Here is a 20,076-nt window from a genome sequence, read left to right on the forward strand (position 1 = left end):
GCAGGATGTTGACAGATGTTGTGTATTGTAAAAAATGTTAGATTCCAGCTTTGAATGCCAAATTCTGGTTTTCATTTATCCTCAATGAGAATGTTTTAGATATTCTGTCAGGTTTCTTTGTGTCCAATACTTCCTTAATCAGTTTCACAAGGCTTCTCATACAAAGTCCTATCAGTAGTAGTAGCGTCAGCAATTATAATAATAGTAGTGATTTATTATCACTGCTCTGGGAAGATTGAACATTTTAAGCAATAAAACACAGTGCCAAACACAAATATGAGTTACACAAAAACAACACCTACAATGCATTCCTGTACTGAGCAGACAGGTAGGGCAAAATCCATTATAATTAATCCATAAATTGATCACACCAGGAATAAATGACTAGGTGTAAATACTTAGACTTTCTTGGAAGAATAAACCTATTGGCTTGCCATTAAAATAGCATCTGTGTTAAATCAAAACATTATAATCTGTGTTGTTCAGGATACTCAAACATCCTCTCCTATTAAACTGCATTATTTATTGATTAAACATGAATGATCTAAGATCACGACATGGCTCTGCATTTCCACATGCACAAACAGTTTGTAGGTAAACTGACCCCTTTAGCCAAGAAGATGAAGGAGAGAAAAAGAATTCACCCAAGAGACAAAGAAGGGAGAGAGAATTAAAAACAGAAACTTAAGCTCTCTGGGCCTTTTTCTTCCCTCCAGGCATTTTGTGGCTTGTGAAAAAATGTGCTGTATATTTGAAGTGTTGGGTCACGTGACAAAGGAAGGCTTTATGAATCAGAGAGTATAACTATTTCTTAGTGAGTGAGAGAGTGAGTGTGTGCCTGTGTTTGGGGAGTGAAAGAGTGATTTTAAGAGGCAGAGACTGAGAGAGAGGAGGAGGAGGAGGAGAGAGTGGAAGAGGGGGAGTGAGGGAGAGAGGCTCACTGCTACTCTGTCTTTGCTGTCAGAAGGACTCTAATGAACGTGCACACATCTTTTCTCCTTTTCCCTGGCTAGCTCAGCTCATCAGACCGCTCTGTCAACTGCTTCATCGGACCGTCTGCCTCATCATCACCTGAGCTGGTGAGTAATTTATACTTAAAAAGTTTAGAATCCGTAACTTTGGTCATTGTTTGTCTTCCTTTTTCTCATTCACTTCTTGTTAACAGAGAGAAAGAGAGAGACAGCATTTTTTGGGAATGGGTCGACAGTTTTAATTGAAGACAGAGACCGAGTGTGCAAACACTTGAGAGGCTTTGAGACAATTAATCATTGTTTTGCCGAAATCTGACTAGATTTTCATGTGTAAACACTAAAACATGTTTGTTTGCGTGCTGTGTTTTAGTGTGTTTGTTTCTTTCTGCTTTATTACTGTGAGAGTGACACTGAGGTTATATGAAAACATACTTGAGCATGTGTGTGTGTGTGTGTGTGTGTGTGTGTGTGTGTGTGTGTGTGTGTGTGTGTGCCTGTGTGCACATATGTGCTTATTAGTGTTTCAAATGTTACCCAGTGCCTGTGGAGCTCTTTATTATTAGCATGTGTGTGTGTGTGTGTGTGTGTGTGTGTGTGTGTGTATAGATGCTTGCATGTGTTTGATGTGTATGAATGTGTATTCACCAGAGGACTCACCAGTCCTTGACCTGATTTTTTTTAAATAACCAACAAATGAACACTTGGAAAAGAGAAGCATTGTTTTCCACCTTTTAAACAGCAGAGGCTAATTCTTGTGGCGTGAAGTGTCTGAAACTCTGGTCTTAGTTTACATGGAAGTTTATTCATCGTGTTCCCATAGTTAGCAGTGTGTCAGTGAAGATAATTTATTGATGTTGGCATATGTGCTAGGTTAACAGGTTCCACTTGTTACAACCATGTGTAACAAAGTGCATTTAGTGCTGTGTGATTTGGATATCAGATGAAGATCAGGGCCCTGATGTCAGAGTGTAGCTTTCCACAGTGCTTTGGTTTATTGCTCCAGCAGTGACTGGTCAGTAGGTAAACTGCTGCAGCTGGACTGCCTTGGCTTTGCACCTGCTGTCCACTGCTTATATCCCCTGGTGGACCTGACATAAGTGTGAGGGGCAGTTTGATTGAAGTGAATTGAAAAAACACCCACACAGTCGAGTGAGGGATGCCTGCTTGAAGGCCAGTGATATCTGTGTCGCCCCCTCTGCTGTCATCTGGTCTATCAGTTTGACTCTGAGTCGGTGACATCTGGAGTGGAAGAAACAGAGCTCATCTCTGAGGCAGAGTAATATCACTGCTCCTCCAGAGCACCACCCATGGGTCTTTTTTCGAGGACAGGGTGTCTATACAGAGCAGCTTTACCTTAATGGTGTTCAGTCACAGCATTTTGCTTGACAGTTTGGAATCAATTATTATTTGTGCTTACTGTTATATGCTCCAGATGGCTATGTGACATTACTCATGATCCCTGTACTTGTGATCATGAGTATGTCAGCTTTATTGGCCTGACCATAAACATTCCCTGATTTTCGTTGTTCTAAACACATCATGCAACAGACCAGCCTTAAAATTCTTTAGTCAATGCTCACTTACTGTGTTGTCCATCAGTACAGATCAGCAATAATATGCACTGTGTGTTCATGGAAATACGTTTGAACAAAAACACACTCTTTTATTGAAACAGTGTTATTAGTGGTAGTTTTTTCAGTCATATGTGCCTTAAATTCAGACATGTCTGGTATGGATCAAAAAGTTAAATGTCATCAAAAGATAATAGAAATAGGAGAAACACTGATTATGATAACAACAACAAATAATTACTATTTAATTTGTTACAATCATTTTCCCAGTAAAACCATCAAAGTTTAAAAAAAGTCAAAACGTATAGATTTTGATTTTTTAACTAAATTGCAAACCTGGTACTTATGTGATAATACTTTTCAGATGTGGATAAATCTGAGGTTTTGTGGGAACCACGAGACAACAGTTGACCCATTAAAAAAATAAGCTTCTGTATTGCAAAATCTGCTAACAGTCCTTCTTTGTGACATGCCTTTGAGCAGTAAATCTGGGAGTTGTTGATACCTGTCTTTTTCTGGAATTTCTATAGCAATTAAGGCCAAGTGGTAGGGAGGGGTTAGACAGATGGTTTTAGGGGAATCGAGGGGCTCTCCGGTACCACACTGTAATTAACAAGGAAACTATCTGCACACCGTTTCCTGTGTCTATTTTTGCAGGTGTGCCGCTCTGATTGTGAGGATTTACATTTTCAGCCTGCCTGTAAGCCCTCATTAAAAGATCTTTTGGCACAAAATTAAACTTTGAACTGTGAATGTGTGTTTTTTTGCATGTTGTGCTTGCATGTGGGTGTTTGGGCCTGCTTGTGTCTGAGTGTTGCTTTGACTCCCGAGGCTAAAAGCGGCGGTGGTGAAACCCATCCATTACGCGTGCCTTTATACAGAGAAAGGTTTGTTTTTTCTCTGAGCTGAGGAAGGGAAACACCTTCCATTGCCACCTGTGTGAATCCTCTCTCAGTAATCACAAAACAAGATGTATTAGTAGCACCGACTTTACCTTTCAAATCCAGAAGAGTAGCCAACACGCAGTTGCCACCAACTTTCTTCTCTTGCTTTATTTCCTGTCTCTCTGACTCTCTCTTTATTTCTCAAACTTTCTTACCATGATCTGTCTTTCCCTTTTCCTGTTGTGGTGTGTTTTCTTGTTTTGCTGGACCCACTGCTGGAGTCTCCATGCTGTACTCCAAAGAGCTCTCCCACATCATAGATACAGCAAGCTGTCAGGATGACTTCATCATGTCACAAAGTGTTTTATGTCTCACTGTGAGTTCTCACTCTTTCCATGCTTCTCTCCACCACTGCAAGTCAACACAGCCTGTTTTGTGACATTAGTTTTAAACAAAGAAAAGAAAGAGAGAACAAAAAAAAATTTTAGGAATTAATGTTCAATGATTTTTAGACACAAAACCAAGGATTGCATAATGACACTCCCCAGTGGCACTCATGAAAAACAATACCTCTTTAAGTGACAAATGATTACACAGAGGTGCTCCTTTGCATTGTTGCTGTAAGCGAATACGTGTTTGTGTGATGCCGAGAGCAGTGAGATGTCAAACAAGTTTGAGGCGATGGAATGCACGGTCTGTTTGGAGACACTGGACCGTCTGTCACTAGGTGTCTCTCTCAGAGCCATTAGCCAGCCACTTGTTGAAAGACTGGGAGCTGTCAGCTTTGCATCAGATAATAATGTTGAGGATAGTGTTTTCACTGCCAAAATTCTGCTGACGCCAGTGACAAGATCAGATAACGCTCTCATGATCCTATTTCAATATGAACATTTTCATTTGTCTGTGACAGTTCTGTCTACAAACAGTTGCTGATTGCTGTGTGTGGGCATGTTAAGCAGTGATGATGACATTAAATATTAATTTTGCTCCAAGTAGTTGGAAAAGCCGGTCTGTCAACTCAGTTAGGACACATGGACTGTAAAATCATTGTTTAACTGCTGTGGTAGTATGACTTCACCCTTGACTCAAAACTTAAACATAACCTGCCTCAAGTTGTTTCCTTTACAAAGTTACTGAACATAAATCTCTTTATGATGTTGACAATTGGAGTACAGTGCCTGGAAGACATGTAGTTTTCTGTCAAAAAATGAACAGGAGTGGGCAAGTCAGTGGTGGAAAAAGAGTGAGAGGACTCTGTGATTCTGCCAAGCTTTCCCTGCCAGGAATACATGGTACAGTTAATTTATCTCGAGGCTGTGAATTTACAATTCAATCCTTCCAGTAGGTTTTGACTTGCTGCTCTGCCTGGACTGATTGACATATTTTTTATATTACCTGGCAGAAAAGTTTAGAAAATTGCATATTGTGGCCTTCTGCAGAGTTCAGGAAACCCAAAGCAAATGTGTGAACTCACTCAGTCTCAGAAAAGTGAAACACAAAAGTACTCCCCACAAGAGTCAGAGAGTGGGAAGAGTCATGAAAACTTCAAAGTCAAATATACACAAAGACAAACATACAATTATAACTCAATGTAACATCACACACAGTAATATAAATTTTTTGTGTTTTCCTTACTGCAATAAAAAACATCGTCCATTTAACAAACCGGGGCAACCATGGGACCCAGAATCCTGCTCATATACGCAGAGTAATCACCTGTGGTTTCTTGTGCTGACTAAAAAAAAACCCCTGCCTTTCTTGGTTGTGTGGTGCAGAGCTTCCTGAGATGCCGTGATTTATTTGTTATGTTTGACTGCAGTTCTTCTTGCCTGAGGTGCCTCACTCCGTCACAACGGTTAAGGCACAATTGTTGTTTAGCTCACAGAGGATTTGATACCCTTTGTTTGACAGACATTCAATCTGTGGGAACTGTTTTCTCTCTCTCTCTCTCTCTCTCTCTCTCTGTGTCTGTTTCACTCTTGCTCGATTCTCAGTTCTCCGTCTTTTTGTTGAAATCCAAACTCTTCAGCAAACAAGAGAATCTCATTCTCTCTACGCGTGCCTCGTCTTGTGGCACTGTCTCTAAATTGTCAGCTTGATTGATTTCATTAAATTTGCTACACAGCAAAATCAATGGATTATAGTGTAACCAATGAGTGTGTTTTAACATGAACTACTGTGAGGTCTGACACTCCACTATTTACAGAAACAACCAAAGTAAATTTAAACTGCTACAGTGCACCTCAGAGGGAATGATGGAAAGTCCCAGCAGCAGCCGTGAATCCACCCATAGCTGGCCCTGGTGCTTCTCGCCTGCCTGGCCGCCTGCTGCCTCCTGTGTGCCCCCCAGGCTCAGGGGAAGTGGGGAGGCCCTCCATGCCCATTTGGCCCTGCCTAACAGGGGATGAGGTCACTCCAAATTCCCCTTATCCCCTTATAGCCCCAGACGGGCTGGCGAAGTGAGCCTACCACAGGACCCAACATAAAACATAAATGGCTCTGTAAAAAGCTGCTGGGCTGATGTGACTCATTAAAAAACACTGGCGCCAACTTTTTTATTAATTCATTATTGTGTTTGGGGAGAGTAAAGTTACTGGGTTCTATTTTAAAAGGCTGTGTCTCTCTCTGTACTCTTTAGTTCTTTCTTTCTCAGTTTCTTTCTTCCATTCTTAGTTTCTTTTGTTGTTTCATGACATATGTGCGAACGTAGAGTGGCACTGCGGTTTATTGTGCTTAGGTAAGATTCTCCACTTGGGTTGGGTGGCTTGAAACTCATTTAAAGCTTAATTTTTGGATGAATATACTGTTGTTTCCCTCTTGTGGGAATATAAAAGTCACATGCGTACAGTCCTACACTCTATTATGATCCCTCTTTTTCTCACACATCTTCATTTTTCTCTTTATCCTTCTCTCTTCTCCCAGCCTTTGCAGACAGATTGTGCTGCCTTTATGGGGCCTGGTTTGAGTTCATGAGGCAGATACCCAAACGGGCTAAATGCTGGCCAAGTACATACTCATAACACACATGCATACACACACACATTATGAGCTTGTGTGTTGCTGGCAGTTTTGTTTTTCCAGTCTGTACCTCTTCTCCCATTAGGTCCACTGTGAAATCTTTAGTGATGTTTTTGTGTGTTAGCCACACAGTGGAACCGCTGCACAGGGTCATGGTACAAGTTGTATAAGCAGTGGAGGGATGGAGATGGGGTTGGGGAGGCGGGGAGAGGATTGGGTATAAGGACATGATTATAGAACGGAGATGTGGGGTTTGTCAGAAAAGGGAAAAAAATCAAAGGTAGTTTGGATAGACTGAAAAAGGGAACGAAAGAAAGCAAGAAATACAGAAAGAAAGGAGGAAAGAAAAAGAAAGATGGCAGTATGGCTGTGTTGGCAGGATGGGGGTGGGTGCCTATCGGCGGCTGCTCCTTCCTGAAACGTGGCCACCCGAGCCTGCCTGGGCCCTGGAAGCACATGTGGAACAGTTTACTGTAATGGAACTCTAAATTAGTGGTGGTTTGAAGCTGCCTGCAGCAGTAGGGTGTAATTAACTGGCTCTGTTGAAAGAGAAAGAGCCAGAAAGAGAAGCAGGGAGGGAGCCAGAGCCCTGGAAAAGGCAAGGGGTGAGAGGTGTGTGTGTGTATGTGTGTTAGTTAGTGGGTGCTCACACATGTGTAGAGTTTTTTTTTTAAGTGCTTGATTGCATGTGTATGTCTTTCAGACTCTGTGGTGCATATGTGTGCGTCTTGGAAAGCTCTCCCTCTTTTTCCTGGGCAAGGCGCCACCTCTTAGTGCCCCCCAGTGCCCAGACCCTGTCACTGTTCCTCTGTGCGTTTTCACTCAGTTCAGCAGTTCACCAGTTCAGCCTTAGATCTCTCTCACCCCCATTTCTTTGTTTATGCCGAATTCATTACCAAGATTTTTTCCCTGTCTTTTCTCCCGGATTCACAAGCCACAGCAGTTCCAAATTCCTTGGCTCTGCTCTTTTTCAAAGCCACATTTAAAAAACAAGCTGATCACACCACCCGCTCATGAAATCACGCTAGGGAAGCGAAAGGCAAAAAGAAAACATGAAAAAAGAAAATGGGAGGCTTTACTGGGATTTTTTTCCCCTCTTGTATTAACAGTCAACAGTCGGGCATAACTGCAGCCTTGTCCACACTTGAGCCTGACTTGTCTGTGCCTACTGTGTGGAGTCAAAGTGACAAGCAGGCTGCAGGAGGTTAGAGCCAAAATGACTCTGTGGGATGGGAGCCTGACCTCAAGAGAAGATAGTTGGAAGTGACAGCAGCAGTTAGCAATCAGTGGATCTCATTTTCCCTACCCTCTACCCCCATCGACCCCCCCCATGCTCTGGACCCCGTGTCTGGGCCTCTGGTCCTGGGGGAAAGAGGCAGAGAGGCAGGCTGCTGTGCTAGGCTGGCAGCAGGAACAGAGGAGCTCTTTATAGTAGAGTTCTGGTGATTTAAATCATATGGCATAGCCTGGAATCACTGTAGAAGTCTGGAAGCTCTTCAAAACTGCAGGAACAAGAGCTCTCTCTCTTTTTCTCTCTCTCCTTTTCCCCCTTCCCTCCCTCCCGCTCTTCCCTGTTATAACTTTTTCCAAACTTCTTTCTTATTTTCTTTTCCCCTCGCCCAGTCCCAGTTTTTCTGGCTTTTCCTCTCACAGCTCACTCATTCTTTTTCTCTCACGTCTTTCTCTGTTTTGGTTCTTGACGTCCTTCCTTACTTCCACTTTCCTTCACATTCTCTCATACCTGTTGGTATGACGTTTGCATGTCCTTCTTACATTAGAACTGTGGATAAACTATTCTCCGTCCCAGAGCATAGATGGATCGTCGTCTCTGAGTTGATGTGAGGTGAATTGTGTTTGTGGAATCCAGAGAGGATCTCAGCACAAACCACTGAATGTGTCATCATGTTCATGCCAATCAGAAACACTTATCCTCATGTTGTATGTGGTGAATTTATTAGTAAGAAATAACAAATGTCTTTGCCTTCTCCTCCTCAGAAAAGTGAATTGGATGACCCTTCTAAAGTGGAGTCTGACGTTCCCTCAGTAAACCAGAGGCCCCATTGTCGCTCATCCAATCCCCACATCCTGAGAGTCTTTGAAAGGACACGGATTTCAACTTTTCTGGGGATTTCCAGGTGTTGTGAGAGCCATTACTTTAACCCAGCGGCCTGCTGCGGACCCCTGGGTGTGCTCCGCCGCCATGGCTACCAACAGGGAACAGCAGGTGGGTCACATGACTGGCTTCCCACCTGCTGTCTACCCCTTTGCCTTCAACTCCATGAGAAGCCACTCCCCTTTCGACCTGCTGGCCAACAGCAGCCTGTTTGGGAGATTTGGTGCTGACCTGCCCAAAGAGATGGCTGCACTCTGTAAGTTATTTTCATTACTGTGTGTGTTTGACTTTTCCTCCCTCTTATGTATCATATTCCATTTCAACTCTAACTACATATATGGCCCATACCTTCATTTTAGTCAAGTCACATTAAACAATTTGGACGTGCACTGGAAAGTGGAAAATACAGCTATTTAAATTGCACTTCATTATGTGCAATTTTGTGGAAATGGAAAACATTAGGGTCTGTTTGTCATATAGGACGAGTGGTATAAAAAAAATCCCCCAAAGAAGCTGTGAGGAAAAAGTCCACTTTCATCAATACAATGATTACTCTGCTCCTGTGGTTTCCTTATAGATGCTTGTAGATGGTGTGGTTGTGACCACAAACTCTGGCTCTGGCTTCACTGATGTGTGTGTGTGTGTGTGTGTGTGTGTGTGTGTGTGTGTGTGTGTGTGTGTGTGTCTATGTGTCTGTATGTAGAGCTTTTGTGAGGCAGGCAACCCATAAGTCTGCAATTAGAGACAAAACAACATTCTTTGAGTGTGAGGTGATGAGTTCTCTGAGCATCAACAAATATTTGAAAATCAGCACAATTGCGATTGAAAGACTTATCTGACTGTTTATTACCACACACCTTTTTGTCAAAAGAAAGGTGAGCTGAAGGCAGGATTCAAACAACCAAATTTACCACAACAGCACATTCCAGTAGTGTCAGACCTGTAGTTTCAGACCTGACCACAGGGGGCACTGTTGTATGCTGAAGCACTGCGATAGAATGATGTATGGAGCACAGAGTACAAAGAGGAGATTGTTGGCAATCCAGAGTGGTTTTTTCATGTCATGGAAAAACTAGCCAGATTAACTAGCCAGATTACACACACGCTACTGACATGCATTGCTCATTGTTCAAAACACTTTCTGGTTTCATAATGCAGTGTTTTAATCAGCATCAAGATTCTACGTCAGGGAGTATGCTTATGTAAAACCACTGCTGCATAATTCGCTGCTGAGGATGTCAGTGTGCGAGAAAGGAACGCAGAAAGAGAGAGAAAAGAAGGAGCTCTTTCGTTGAGGTTAGGGCATGAGGTAAAGGTAAGCAGGAGTTATTTGAAATCTTATCTGGGTGCAGTGCTAAAGGGGCGGCAGGTGGTGGTGGGTGGTAGGTGGTGGAGGGGCTATAATGGGTGTGGGTGGCAACAGCTGAGTGCAGAGCCTGAGAGCCCCCTGCCTGTGTGCACAGTCCCCCTCTCTCCCCAACCACAGCATGCCTGAGCACCTCTCCAGCCTTTCAGCCGTCAATCACTAACACCCCCTTCCCCCCTTCCCCCCGCTGCTGCCCACCTAATCCTCAAGGTATTTTCACAGAAAGCTATAGAGCAAGCTATAGAGAGAGAGAGAGCACCTGGGGGTAATGTCCTAGTGTGGTGGAATCCAAGAACACACCCTGCTAGGAAAACACACAGATACACACATGCAAACACACCACCAGAGACACTCTTCCCACTCTCTCTCTCTCTCTCTCTCTCTCTCTCTCTCTCTCTCTCTCTCTCTCTCTCTCTCTCTGTCTCTCACACACAGAGAACTTCTTTCATCTAAAAACTAGAAACATACTCCTGACGCAGAATGAAATCCCACAGCACTGACAGATGGATTCTTTTTGTTTTTTATATTGGCATGAGTAAAAACCAAAACAAGTATCAAAGCACAAACAGACGCAGGCAACCACATGCACTGGGGTTTCATACATGACTGCCTGTACTGACACATCCACACTGGCAGTAGTATCATTCACAAGGGTTAAGGACTGCAGTTATTCAGCTTAAGCTGTGTCAGAGCTTGAACAAGGCTGGGGTCAAAGATTAAGTCAGGATCATAGTGACAATTAGCATCCACTCAGCTATGTGGGGAGATTGACATTTTTTTAGTTCTACCTCTTGTTAGTATTGGTCCAATTATTTACTGTGAATATTAGGATCAATATTATTCTGATTTTTTTTCAGGAGTCTCAAATCAGCAACAAATTAAACTTTTCTGTTTTTTTCCCAATGAATTACCTTAAAATAGATATATCAAAGGTTGTGCCTAAGGACTTAATCGAGAAATCGTTCGTACTCTATAAAATGTTAAGAAATAGTGAAAAATTCAAGATCCCAAGTAATGTCCTTGAAGTTCTTGTTTTGTTCGACCAACAGCAGTTGGTTAAATTAATTAAATACAGTTTTGTTGTTCAGTAATTTTCTGTCGATTGACTAATCAGTTTATCAACTAATTGTTTCAGAACTGGACATGTCTACAGCTTATTTGTGCTGAAGCTCATACAAAAATACAGCTGAGTATCAGTTTAGGCTTTGGCCAGTTTATGGAAAACTATCAGCTGTTAGTATCAGCTTTTAAAACATCCTTTTGGTGTATCCCTTGACAAGGAATGTTACAAGTCATTTTAATGACAGCAGTCTCATTCCCTGCTCTCTTAAATGTTAGCAGGGAAGACAAAAGGCCTGGGTCTGGACATTCCCCAGGCCCTGTTTTTCTTCTCCTTCTACTTCTCCAGGAGTTAGCTTACCAGGCCTGCTCATGGTTGTCAGTGCTGTCTGTAGACTGACAAAATACCTTCCACATACAGGGAGTAGCACTGCAGATATTTCTGTGTGTGTGTGTGTGTGTGTGTGTGTGTGTGTGTGTTTGTGTGTGCAGTAAATAGCAGTGCAATAGCATTCTTGCCCAGCTTCAGAGCTCCATGTGTAATTGTTGTTAGAAAGGTAGCCCGGATGACACCTACCTTTGTTGGGTGTGCGTGCTGTGCCGACAGGTCGGAGCACCTCCCACCGCAGCGCTCTTTTTTGGCACCAGCGTGTCTTTGGAAATACCTGTTTTGCACAAAGGTTGGAAGAGACAGAAGAGGGGAGGGATGGGGTAGGCAGACTGCGTTTGCACATGTAGAGATAGTAGGCTTTTCTTCATTAATGCATACATGTAGGAAGTGGACCCAGAAAACCTTAGCGCTTCACTTCAACGCTCAAGTCATGTGTGAATGAGGTTCACTAACCATGTGGGCGTGCTGCAAGACTGCCATCCTTACCACCCATATCTTTATAAACGCGCAAACGAGTTTGTTCATCCATGAGAGGGTCTGACGGCTGTCTTTGCAGTGTGTAACGGAGGCCCTTATCAGTTGATCCCTGTCATTATGGGAGCCTTTCAAACAAACAGTTGGAAGCCCATTAAGGCCACTTACTATGTGATAACATCGCCACTGAGCCCTGAAACACCTCTCTAAGCTTTCGCCAATCAGGGCCGGAGCCCTGGCCCCAAAGCCAGCCACAGGGATGTTTTGAAAAGCTAGTAGGTCATTTCCTTCAGCCCACATGGCTCGGACCAAAATCTGAAGTGCTTTGCTGGGTTCGGACTTTCCATTCAGACTATAATTCAAAGCTTTATGTTGAGTGATGTATACAGAAAACTCATGAAAGGCTCAGATGTGAGTGCTTTTATCTGCATCATAGTGGGATGAAATTAAAGCATCATATTAATAGAATGGAATGAATAACGTGTAGAAACTTGTGTGAAAGCTGCCTGAGTCTGCTCAGTTGTGCCTCCGGTGGAGACAAGGTGAATCGCTGTGCTGTTTGTGTAAAAGTGTGTGTGTGTATGCGGCTTATAAATCTTATAAATCCATGCCCAACACACACACACACATATACACATACATGCACAAACATTAGCATACTGGCTGCCGAGCATATATCCATGCATCTGTGTGTGTGCACACATACACACACACACACACAAACCATTAAGTCACAGAGGCTGTGAAAAAGGACCAAAATGTTCAAGCAGAAAAAAAAATCCTCATGCAGAGTGACATAATTAAAAACACTCATTGCATTCTTAAACACACACACACACACAAGGAGGTCATGTTGGCTTAGGGAGCTCGGGGAGTTGCGTAAAGGAGGCATTTTGCTGGGAAATGTGGTATGAGAGGGAATGTAAAAGCAAACCTTTAAATGGAGGAGGGACAGCAGGGAAGGATGTTGACTAGCAAAGCGAAGCCTTCTCCACTGGATACGAAGCAGAGCACAAACAGCACATTGTACCGCTTTATTTATTTTCATGAAGGTTGAAGTGCTGGGTTTCAGCCCAGCCTTGATGGAGGTAGGGAGGTACATGGCTGGCTGTGAAGGTTGGGTTTTGTCTGGGTGCATATATGTGTGCTTATGTGGGTATGCTGTATATTTGAGTGAAGGGAGGGAGGGAGAAAGAGAAAGTGAGATATGTATGGAGGTGAAAATGATGAGCTCAGCCCTCCTACCCCTCACTTCCTTGCAGGCAGAGAAAGGCAAAACTCCTGTCTCTGTTTTTTTTTCTCTTCCTGTATGCTCTTTACAAACTGTGATGTCACCTCTGTTGTAAAACTCTGAAATAGACACCTCAGTGCTCTTGAGAGCAAAGCCGATCCATCTCTGACCTCTGTCAATCTTGGTGTCATTTACTGATCTCTGTTAGATTTATAGAAGGAGCTGAAAAAATTACCCCAGCCTGGGGTGAAAACATTACAAATGAGGATTTCAAGAATTTCAGAAAAACTTCAGGAATGAGAGAACTATATTTGAGAATAATAGTAACTTCTTGTGGCCAGCATGTGCAATCGATGGTTGATGATTGTTTAACTAGAAATGTGCTCATTGCATATGGATTATAATAATTTAAGGGAATTGTAATTATGTATGCGGTGTATTTTGATACATATCAATACTATCATCCCTGATCTCTGATTTTGCATGATCACCTACCAATATTGTATTTATTTATTAACAAGAGTAGCATCTGTCATGTTGTCTGAGCCTTTATCAAAACCATACAAGAAATCAATTCTGTTACTGTTAGCAGTGTTTTGGTTTTGACCCTGGCTTTCACCACTATGAGTGTCAAAACTTAATCTGAAAAAAGCCCCATCATAGAGCCATCTGCTCGCTGGCATTTCTGCTCCCATGACCATGATCTACATAGCAAATTAGCAATGCTAAGACTGGACCATTTGTGTGCACTTTGTGTGTGATGACAGCATGTGTAGCGCTGTTTGGCTGTGTCCTTGATCTATCAGTGAGACTGGAGCCTCCTCTGCTTTAATAAACAGCTCTGCATCGTCTGACATCCCTGCTTTCATCTCCCTAGGCGACCACTAGCCTCAAGATGACAGCTCTCCAAGGCGCTCCACTCCTTTTTGGAAATCGATTCCCATCACATTGCTCTTTGTATTTTTCAACCAATGCTGGCCATGATTCAATAGATGAGAGGAAAATGGACAGAAAGGCCTGCTTTGTTTTTCCAGTCAATTTAACCACCTCACTGAAGGAGTTTTTGTGAAACAGAATAGAATATCTTCTCCTCTGATGATATCCACCTAAACCCTGTCGGCTTATGCACTCTTGAGTCCCCTTGCTATTTTCTCTCTCCTCTTTCTCTCTTTCTTCTCAGCCTTCACCTTGGATTTCCTCTCATTATCCCCTCTGTGCAAGTTGCAGCCAATTTGCCATAAGTGCTGGAAACTTGCTGAAACTTTGCGTGTGTTTTTGTATAAAGTGTGTGTGTGTGTGCTTGCGTGTGCCTGCACGCCTGCGTGTGTGGAAAGTCAGCAAAAGTTGCCGGTAAAGGAGAGGCCACCGAGTGTAATACAGCTCTAACATGATGACAGATGAAGATAAAGAGACTACTATTAAAAATGGGAGGGGTCTGTTTTCAGATGGACCTTTGTGGGCACGTGCAAGGCGAAGAGCGCGCAATGGCGAAAAAGGAGGGATAGGCCGTCAGAAGGCGTGGGAGGGCACACAGGCACAGGGCGGGCCTATGAGAACAAGACGGGGGGTTCGTATTTTTGGCCGCACGACTAAAAGATCTTTTTCCCCACCAAACACGGGGAGCAAATGTCATGACAGTGCAGATAGAGGGAGAGAAACAGACAGAGAGCAAAAAAGACTTTTCTGAAAGATGGCCAAAACTGATAGTGCTCTGAAAAGTAGCTCTGTTAGGCCTTTTGTGGGACAAGCATGTGAACAACATGGCCGCCGCTGAGAAACAGGCTCTATCATAAGTCATGCTTCACTTTCCACACATCTTTCCTCAGTGACACATCAGGTATCTTCCAGAGATATATTGTGAGAGAGTGAGGTAGATAAGTGGATAAGATTACATGTCTTGTCAGAGCTGAACATGTGTAAAACTTGCGGCTGGTGGAGCAGTTGATGGATGCGATGAGTAAGAACGCTAGGATTGTGCTCTTGTTTTCAATGACGAACATAACACACAACAACACACCGTCTCTTAAATAAGATGTTGCTTTTTTAATGAGTTCAAAATTCAATGAGTTCAAATGAAAAAGGCCAGAAAGTGTTTTTGTTTGTTTTGTTTTGCTCTTGTCTGTTAGCTCCTTCATCAAACTACTTTATTTGTTAAAAAAAAAAAAAAAAAGAGCTGTATAGGATCTGTGTGTGTGTGTTTCTGAGTGTGTGTGTGTGTGTTTCTGAGTAACCTGAATCTGGCTGTAGTGGGAGGGCGCTCTGAACTGGTGTTCAGTGTCTCTATCATCACCGGCAATCTGTTTCAGCACGTCCACACACTGCACACATGCTCACATCAGCAATGGAAAAGCTCTACATTCCTTTCAAAATCACCATGCTGCATTTAGCACATTGGCATTCAAAAACAAGCTAACTTTATTGCCTCACACACCAGTGTGTTGTTGACTGCTTGGCTGGAACCTGAATGACTGTATACAGAGGAAGTGCCAACAATGTGTTGTATACGTCTTATCTGTAATCGGCATCATAGTGTCAGACAGTAGTAAAGCCTGATTTTCCTGGGCTCCGGCCCACGTGGAGCTATAAGCAGACTGGGTCCAGCTGACTGAGCGTCCCTGTCTACTGTATAGATAAAGAGATGAAACATCACAGATATAAAATCTTATCACAAAAGAAACATTTAAATATTTTTAATATGTTTGAAAGTCTGGTCTAATCAGTGCAATTAAACATGATTGAAAGCAGCAGTCACACAAAATGACCAGTGAGTTGGCAGCCACTGAAAATGAAACCAGTAACAAAAGCAGAGAACTTTGTCAACTAAAACAAATCATTCAGTCAGGAGAAAAAATGGCCATAGGGAACTTGATGAAATGGGGAGAGTATTTGCAGAAACGAGGGGGGGGGGATTAAGGAGAGCGATGGAGAGACTTGTGAGCCAGAGAGTGAGGGAGAGAAAGAGGGAGGGCAGGATAAGTTTGGGGGGAAAGTTAGTGGCCCAGTGGGGGTTTCTTCTAGAGTTCAACCTCTCTGGCTGGGGAAGGAAGGGGAGGGGAAGGAGCCAGGGACCGGCCTGGGTCAGCAACAGTATGGAGTATGTGTAGATTAGATGTCTAAACTCACTCCGCAAAACCCTCTGAAGCGCTGGAAGACTCACAGCTCCCAGTGCTGTGTGCCAATAAGTGGAGAATCTGGGGTTAGTGGTCTGAATTATAGTCTCAAACACAGTAAAAAAGACATGTCAAAACCAGGACAGAGTCAGATAGGGTTCATAAATCTCCAAAAACAAAAGAGTTTCAAGTGTGAGCACATGATATTATAAATCGATTGCGTTGTGGCTCGCTGGTCCAGAGAGCAGCCCAGGCAAACAACGCTGACGTTACATAGAACATTTAAACACCAGGGGATTAGCCAGTTTTTAGTTTCCAGGATGCTGTATGAAACTAGCAGCTAGAAGGGAAAAAAAAGACAGGAAGGAGACGAAAGACGAGTGTGAGAAGAATGCTTGTGGATCACAAATATGTGACTCGGGGCAGTGATGATTTAATCTGAAATTAATCCAGATAAAGACATTTTTTTTTAAATTATTGTCTAAATGGGTAGAGAGGTAGAAAAAGAAAGAAAAAGTCATTTTTAACAACAAACTGTTAGGAGGGGCATCTTTGATAGATAACAGTTTGTTATCTAGCCTCACCGTTCTATTCTTGCTGTCATAAAGATTCCACTTTATGACCCGACAGCTGTATGAAGAAACACATAAAAACTACTGATGTTGTTTACTGTTTGATGCTGTTAAATGTGTGTGCCTGTTTGTGTGAGTGAGTGTGTAGAGCATGTGTGTATGCGAGGAGTATCAGGCCACATGTGTGTTTGACTGCGAGAGTGTGCCAGTTTAAGAAAATAAACAAGAGGTCTCAACTGAAGGAAAAGCTTTTGGGTCAATGAACATTTTAATCGAAATCATTCAAAATAGCCCGAAACGTGAAAGCACGGTTTCTTTCATGAGACAGGAAAAAGAGTGAAGTGTTAGACAGAGGAGGAGGAGGGAGGGCACTGTGTGTTTATGGAGAGCGTAGCCAGCAGCTCAGATTGACAGGAAATGTTGTCTTTTTTGCCTGCTGGGCTGTACCACTTGTACTGGTCTGACAGGGGGGAGATGAATGTGCAGGGCACACAGACTAAAGCCATTCTATTATTATATATCTCCCATTGTATCAGGGTGTTTGCTTTAGCCCAGCCAGAGTCTATCCATCAGTTAGGATCAGTGACAAGCTTTTTTATTGACCGCAGACCGCATATTGATTTCCTTTGATTTACTGTCATTGTGAGGGCACTGTTTTAAATTGAATTGTTTTAGTGATACACAGAACAGCCTGTGTCAAAGTAGGCTAAATGTGGAAGGTAGAATTTTGTGAGTGGTGTGTGTGAGTCTCAGTGATACATTCAAGTTGCTTTTGATACATTAAAATTAATTACTTGCTCAGCCACATCACATCTGCATCCTTCCATCTCTTATTTCTTTGCAATGATTGCTCACAGAGATAAATCACAAACAAGGTCAAGTGAACCTGTGAGAAGTGTGTCCAGCACATGGTGTGTTTGTATATTGGGGGGATTTGTCTGTGTAAATGCACTGCGGGGATTGAGCAAGGCAGCCCTCATTCATCACTGTTAAAGCACTTCCAGAGGGAGAGACAGAAAGAACTGCCCATCCTCTGTTCCCTCAAACAGACAGAGAGGAGGGAGGGATTTACCCTGGCATCTGGTTTCTGGATTCAACCACAGCACAATGTTCTTTCTCTCTCTCTGGCTCTCTTTCTCACACACACATACTCACCCGGCCAGTGGCTGGACTTTAATATGGTTATGATTAGAGACGGGGGCTCAGAGAAGGGAGGGGAAGGGGCTCATATTTACTGCAGGGGAATTGGGGGAGGTGCGATGTAAAGACAGACAGAGACAGGGACCAGATCTGAATGGGACACGAGGGGAGGGGGGATGTGTTTGTTTGCATTCTGGGCAGAAATATGAAACAAAAGCAGCACAGACAAAAAAGCAAGAGAAGAATGGGAATAGAGTTTTGTCCTCTAACCAGATCAGTTCTTCCTCCAGTGCAGGCTCTGCTGGCCGGCCCCCTCTCCCTCCCTTCTCCCCACTCCTCCTGGGTCCCTCTCTCTATCCCTCCCTCTCTGGCATTCTCTCTCTTTCTCCACCCCCTCTCAGAGCGTCATGCCGAGGCAGTTGGTTCGCTCCGCCGTGTCTGGGGCTCAGCGAGAGCTGTGAGAGGCTGTTATTTAGGTCTGTTACAGCAGACAGGGAGCAGCTCACCCAAGGGCAGGGGGAGAGTAGAGATTCAGAGTCACGCTTAGCTCAGCTCAGCCAGGCAGGAACCAGATCTGCATTCCAGCTGAGAGGGAAAGAGGGAAACTCCAGCATCGGCAGGAAAGGACAGCAGAGAGAGATAGTGACAGTGAGAGATAAGTGAAGGGAGGGAAGGGAAGGTAGCAGATCCAGCTAGCTGTTGCTGCTGTTTGTTGTTGTCACTGCTTCAGCAAGTGACGTGAGCGGTGGAAGCAGGGCAGGACGCAGGCAGGACTGAGGGCTCGTAGTGATTTTTGCTGAGGGCGGGGGGGTGCCATGTTCGACTGTATGGAGGCTCTGGGAATGGGCCCCCGTCAGCTCTATGATGTCACCAGCCGCGGTGCCTGCATGCTGCGGAAGGCGAGCCCCTTCTTTGCGGGGCTGGACCCCTTCGCTTGGACGGGCAGTGCCAGCGTTCAGTGTAAGTGGCATCCTGTTTGGATTTCTTGTACGACACAATCATGTCTCTCTCTCTCTGTCTCTCTCTCACATACACTTTCACTCCCTCTCTCCGTCTCTCTCTCAATGCTGTGTCAGGGGCTACAGAACAGCACAGGAAAAGACTGGGACAGACAGTCTCCCCTCCTCTCCTCTCCTCTCCTCTCCTCTCCTCTCCTCTCCTCTCCTCTCCCCCCTCACAGCCCACAGCCAGTTTGAGCTGCTCAGCCATCTGAAAGAAACTCTGCTATGATATGATATGCACCGTGTGTGTGTGTGTGTGTCCATGTTTGAGTTGTGAGTTTGAGCCCATGGAGTCAAGTTTCAGTGACAACGTGAGCCACATGAGGTTTGACCTTGCCAGGTGCTGTATACTAAAAACAAACTACGAGTATGCACAGATGAAAGAAAGAGGAAAAGAGTTGGTGAGTGACAGGAAGAGAAAAAACTGACGCTTTGGATACACATACATCTTCCTTTCATAGTGTGGGTTTGACACTAGAAGTTTGGTTTTCTGATGTATTTGAAAGGTTATCCCGAAAGGTTATTGACAAATGTAGCATGTTTAATATTACAGATGTTAAAGGTTTTGTGCAGCCCGATAGGTTGGAGGTTTGTTCACGCTCCTGGATACTAGATGGATAATGATATTCTTCACGAGTCAAACAGCCATGAATTAATAAGTAGATTAATTATTTAATGGAGAAATGGATGAATAAATTAGAAATGTGGAATGCATACACAGTTTAAAAAAAAGCTGAGAGATATTCTAGCCAGCTTTCTTTTCTCTCTTTTTCACTGTCAGACACTCATTTTTCCTCTCCCTCCTTCCGCCTCTGACTTCAGACAAGGCTCTGACTCTAACAACAGGCCTGTCTCTCGACAGACAAAACTGGGGTCCATTTCCATACACTTCCAGGGGGCCGCTACTGCTGTGAGAGAGTTTGTGAGAGTGGAAAAGGAGTGGGGGTGTATATGCATGGTATGGTGGGAGAAGTGTGGAGGGATCCAAGCCAGCTATGACAGTGGAAAAACAATCAAGAACACAAGAAGAGATAGAGCAGTGGGATAAACAGCTTAACTGTGTTCTTGTTGTTGGGAAGCTTTTTGAATTTGGTTGTGAAATATGTTAGTATTTTTTTGTTTGTGCATCCTCCTGCTTTTTGTTTCCTTTTTACTGCCTCTCGGGGAGTCATCTG

At 43.6% G+C, this 20,076-nt stretch overlaps 1 protein-coding gene across 5 annotated transcripts in view; it reads left to right on the forward strand.

The window, feature by feature from the left end:
• Nucleotides 1-20,076, forward strand: part of rarga (retinoic acid receptor gamma a) — a 42,817-nt gene that overhangs the window by 4,661 nt on the left and 18,080 nt on the right. For 2 of the 5 annotated variants that reach the window (XM_044212201.1, XM_044212200.1), the window contains exons 2-3: nucleotides 1,014-1,079; nucleotides 8,440-8,813. In XM_044212201.1, coding sequence (XP_044068136.1) covers nucleotides 8,645-8,813 — 169 coding nt within the window. In that variant the 5' untranslated portion in view covers nucleotides 1,014-1,079; nucleotides 8,440-8,644. Of the gene's footprint in view, nucleotides 1-925; nucleotides 1,080-8,439; nucleotides 8,814-18,298; nucleotides 18,861-20,076 lie in introns of those variants that run through there. The other 3 variants (XM_044212199.1, XM_044212202.1, XM_044212203.1) reach the window with 3 other exon arrangements.

This window comes from Siniperca chuatsi, linkage group LG10, assembly GCF_020085105.1.
Source record: "Siniperca chuatsi isolate FFG_IHB_CAS linkage group LG10, ASM2008510v1, whole genome shotgun sequence".
NCBI classification, from domain to species: Eukaryota; Metazoa; Chordata; class Actinopteri; order Centrarchiformes; family Sinipercidae; genus Siniperca; species Siniperca chuatsi.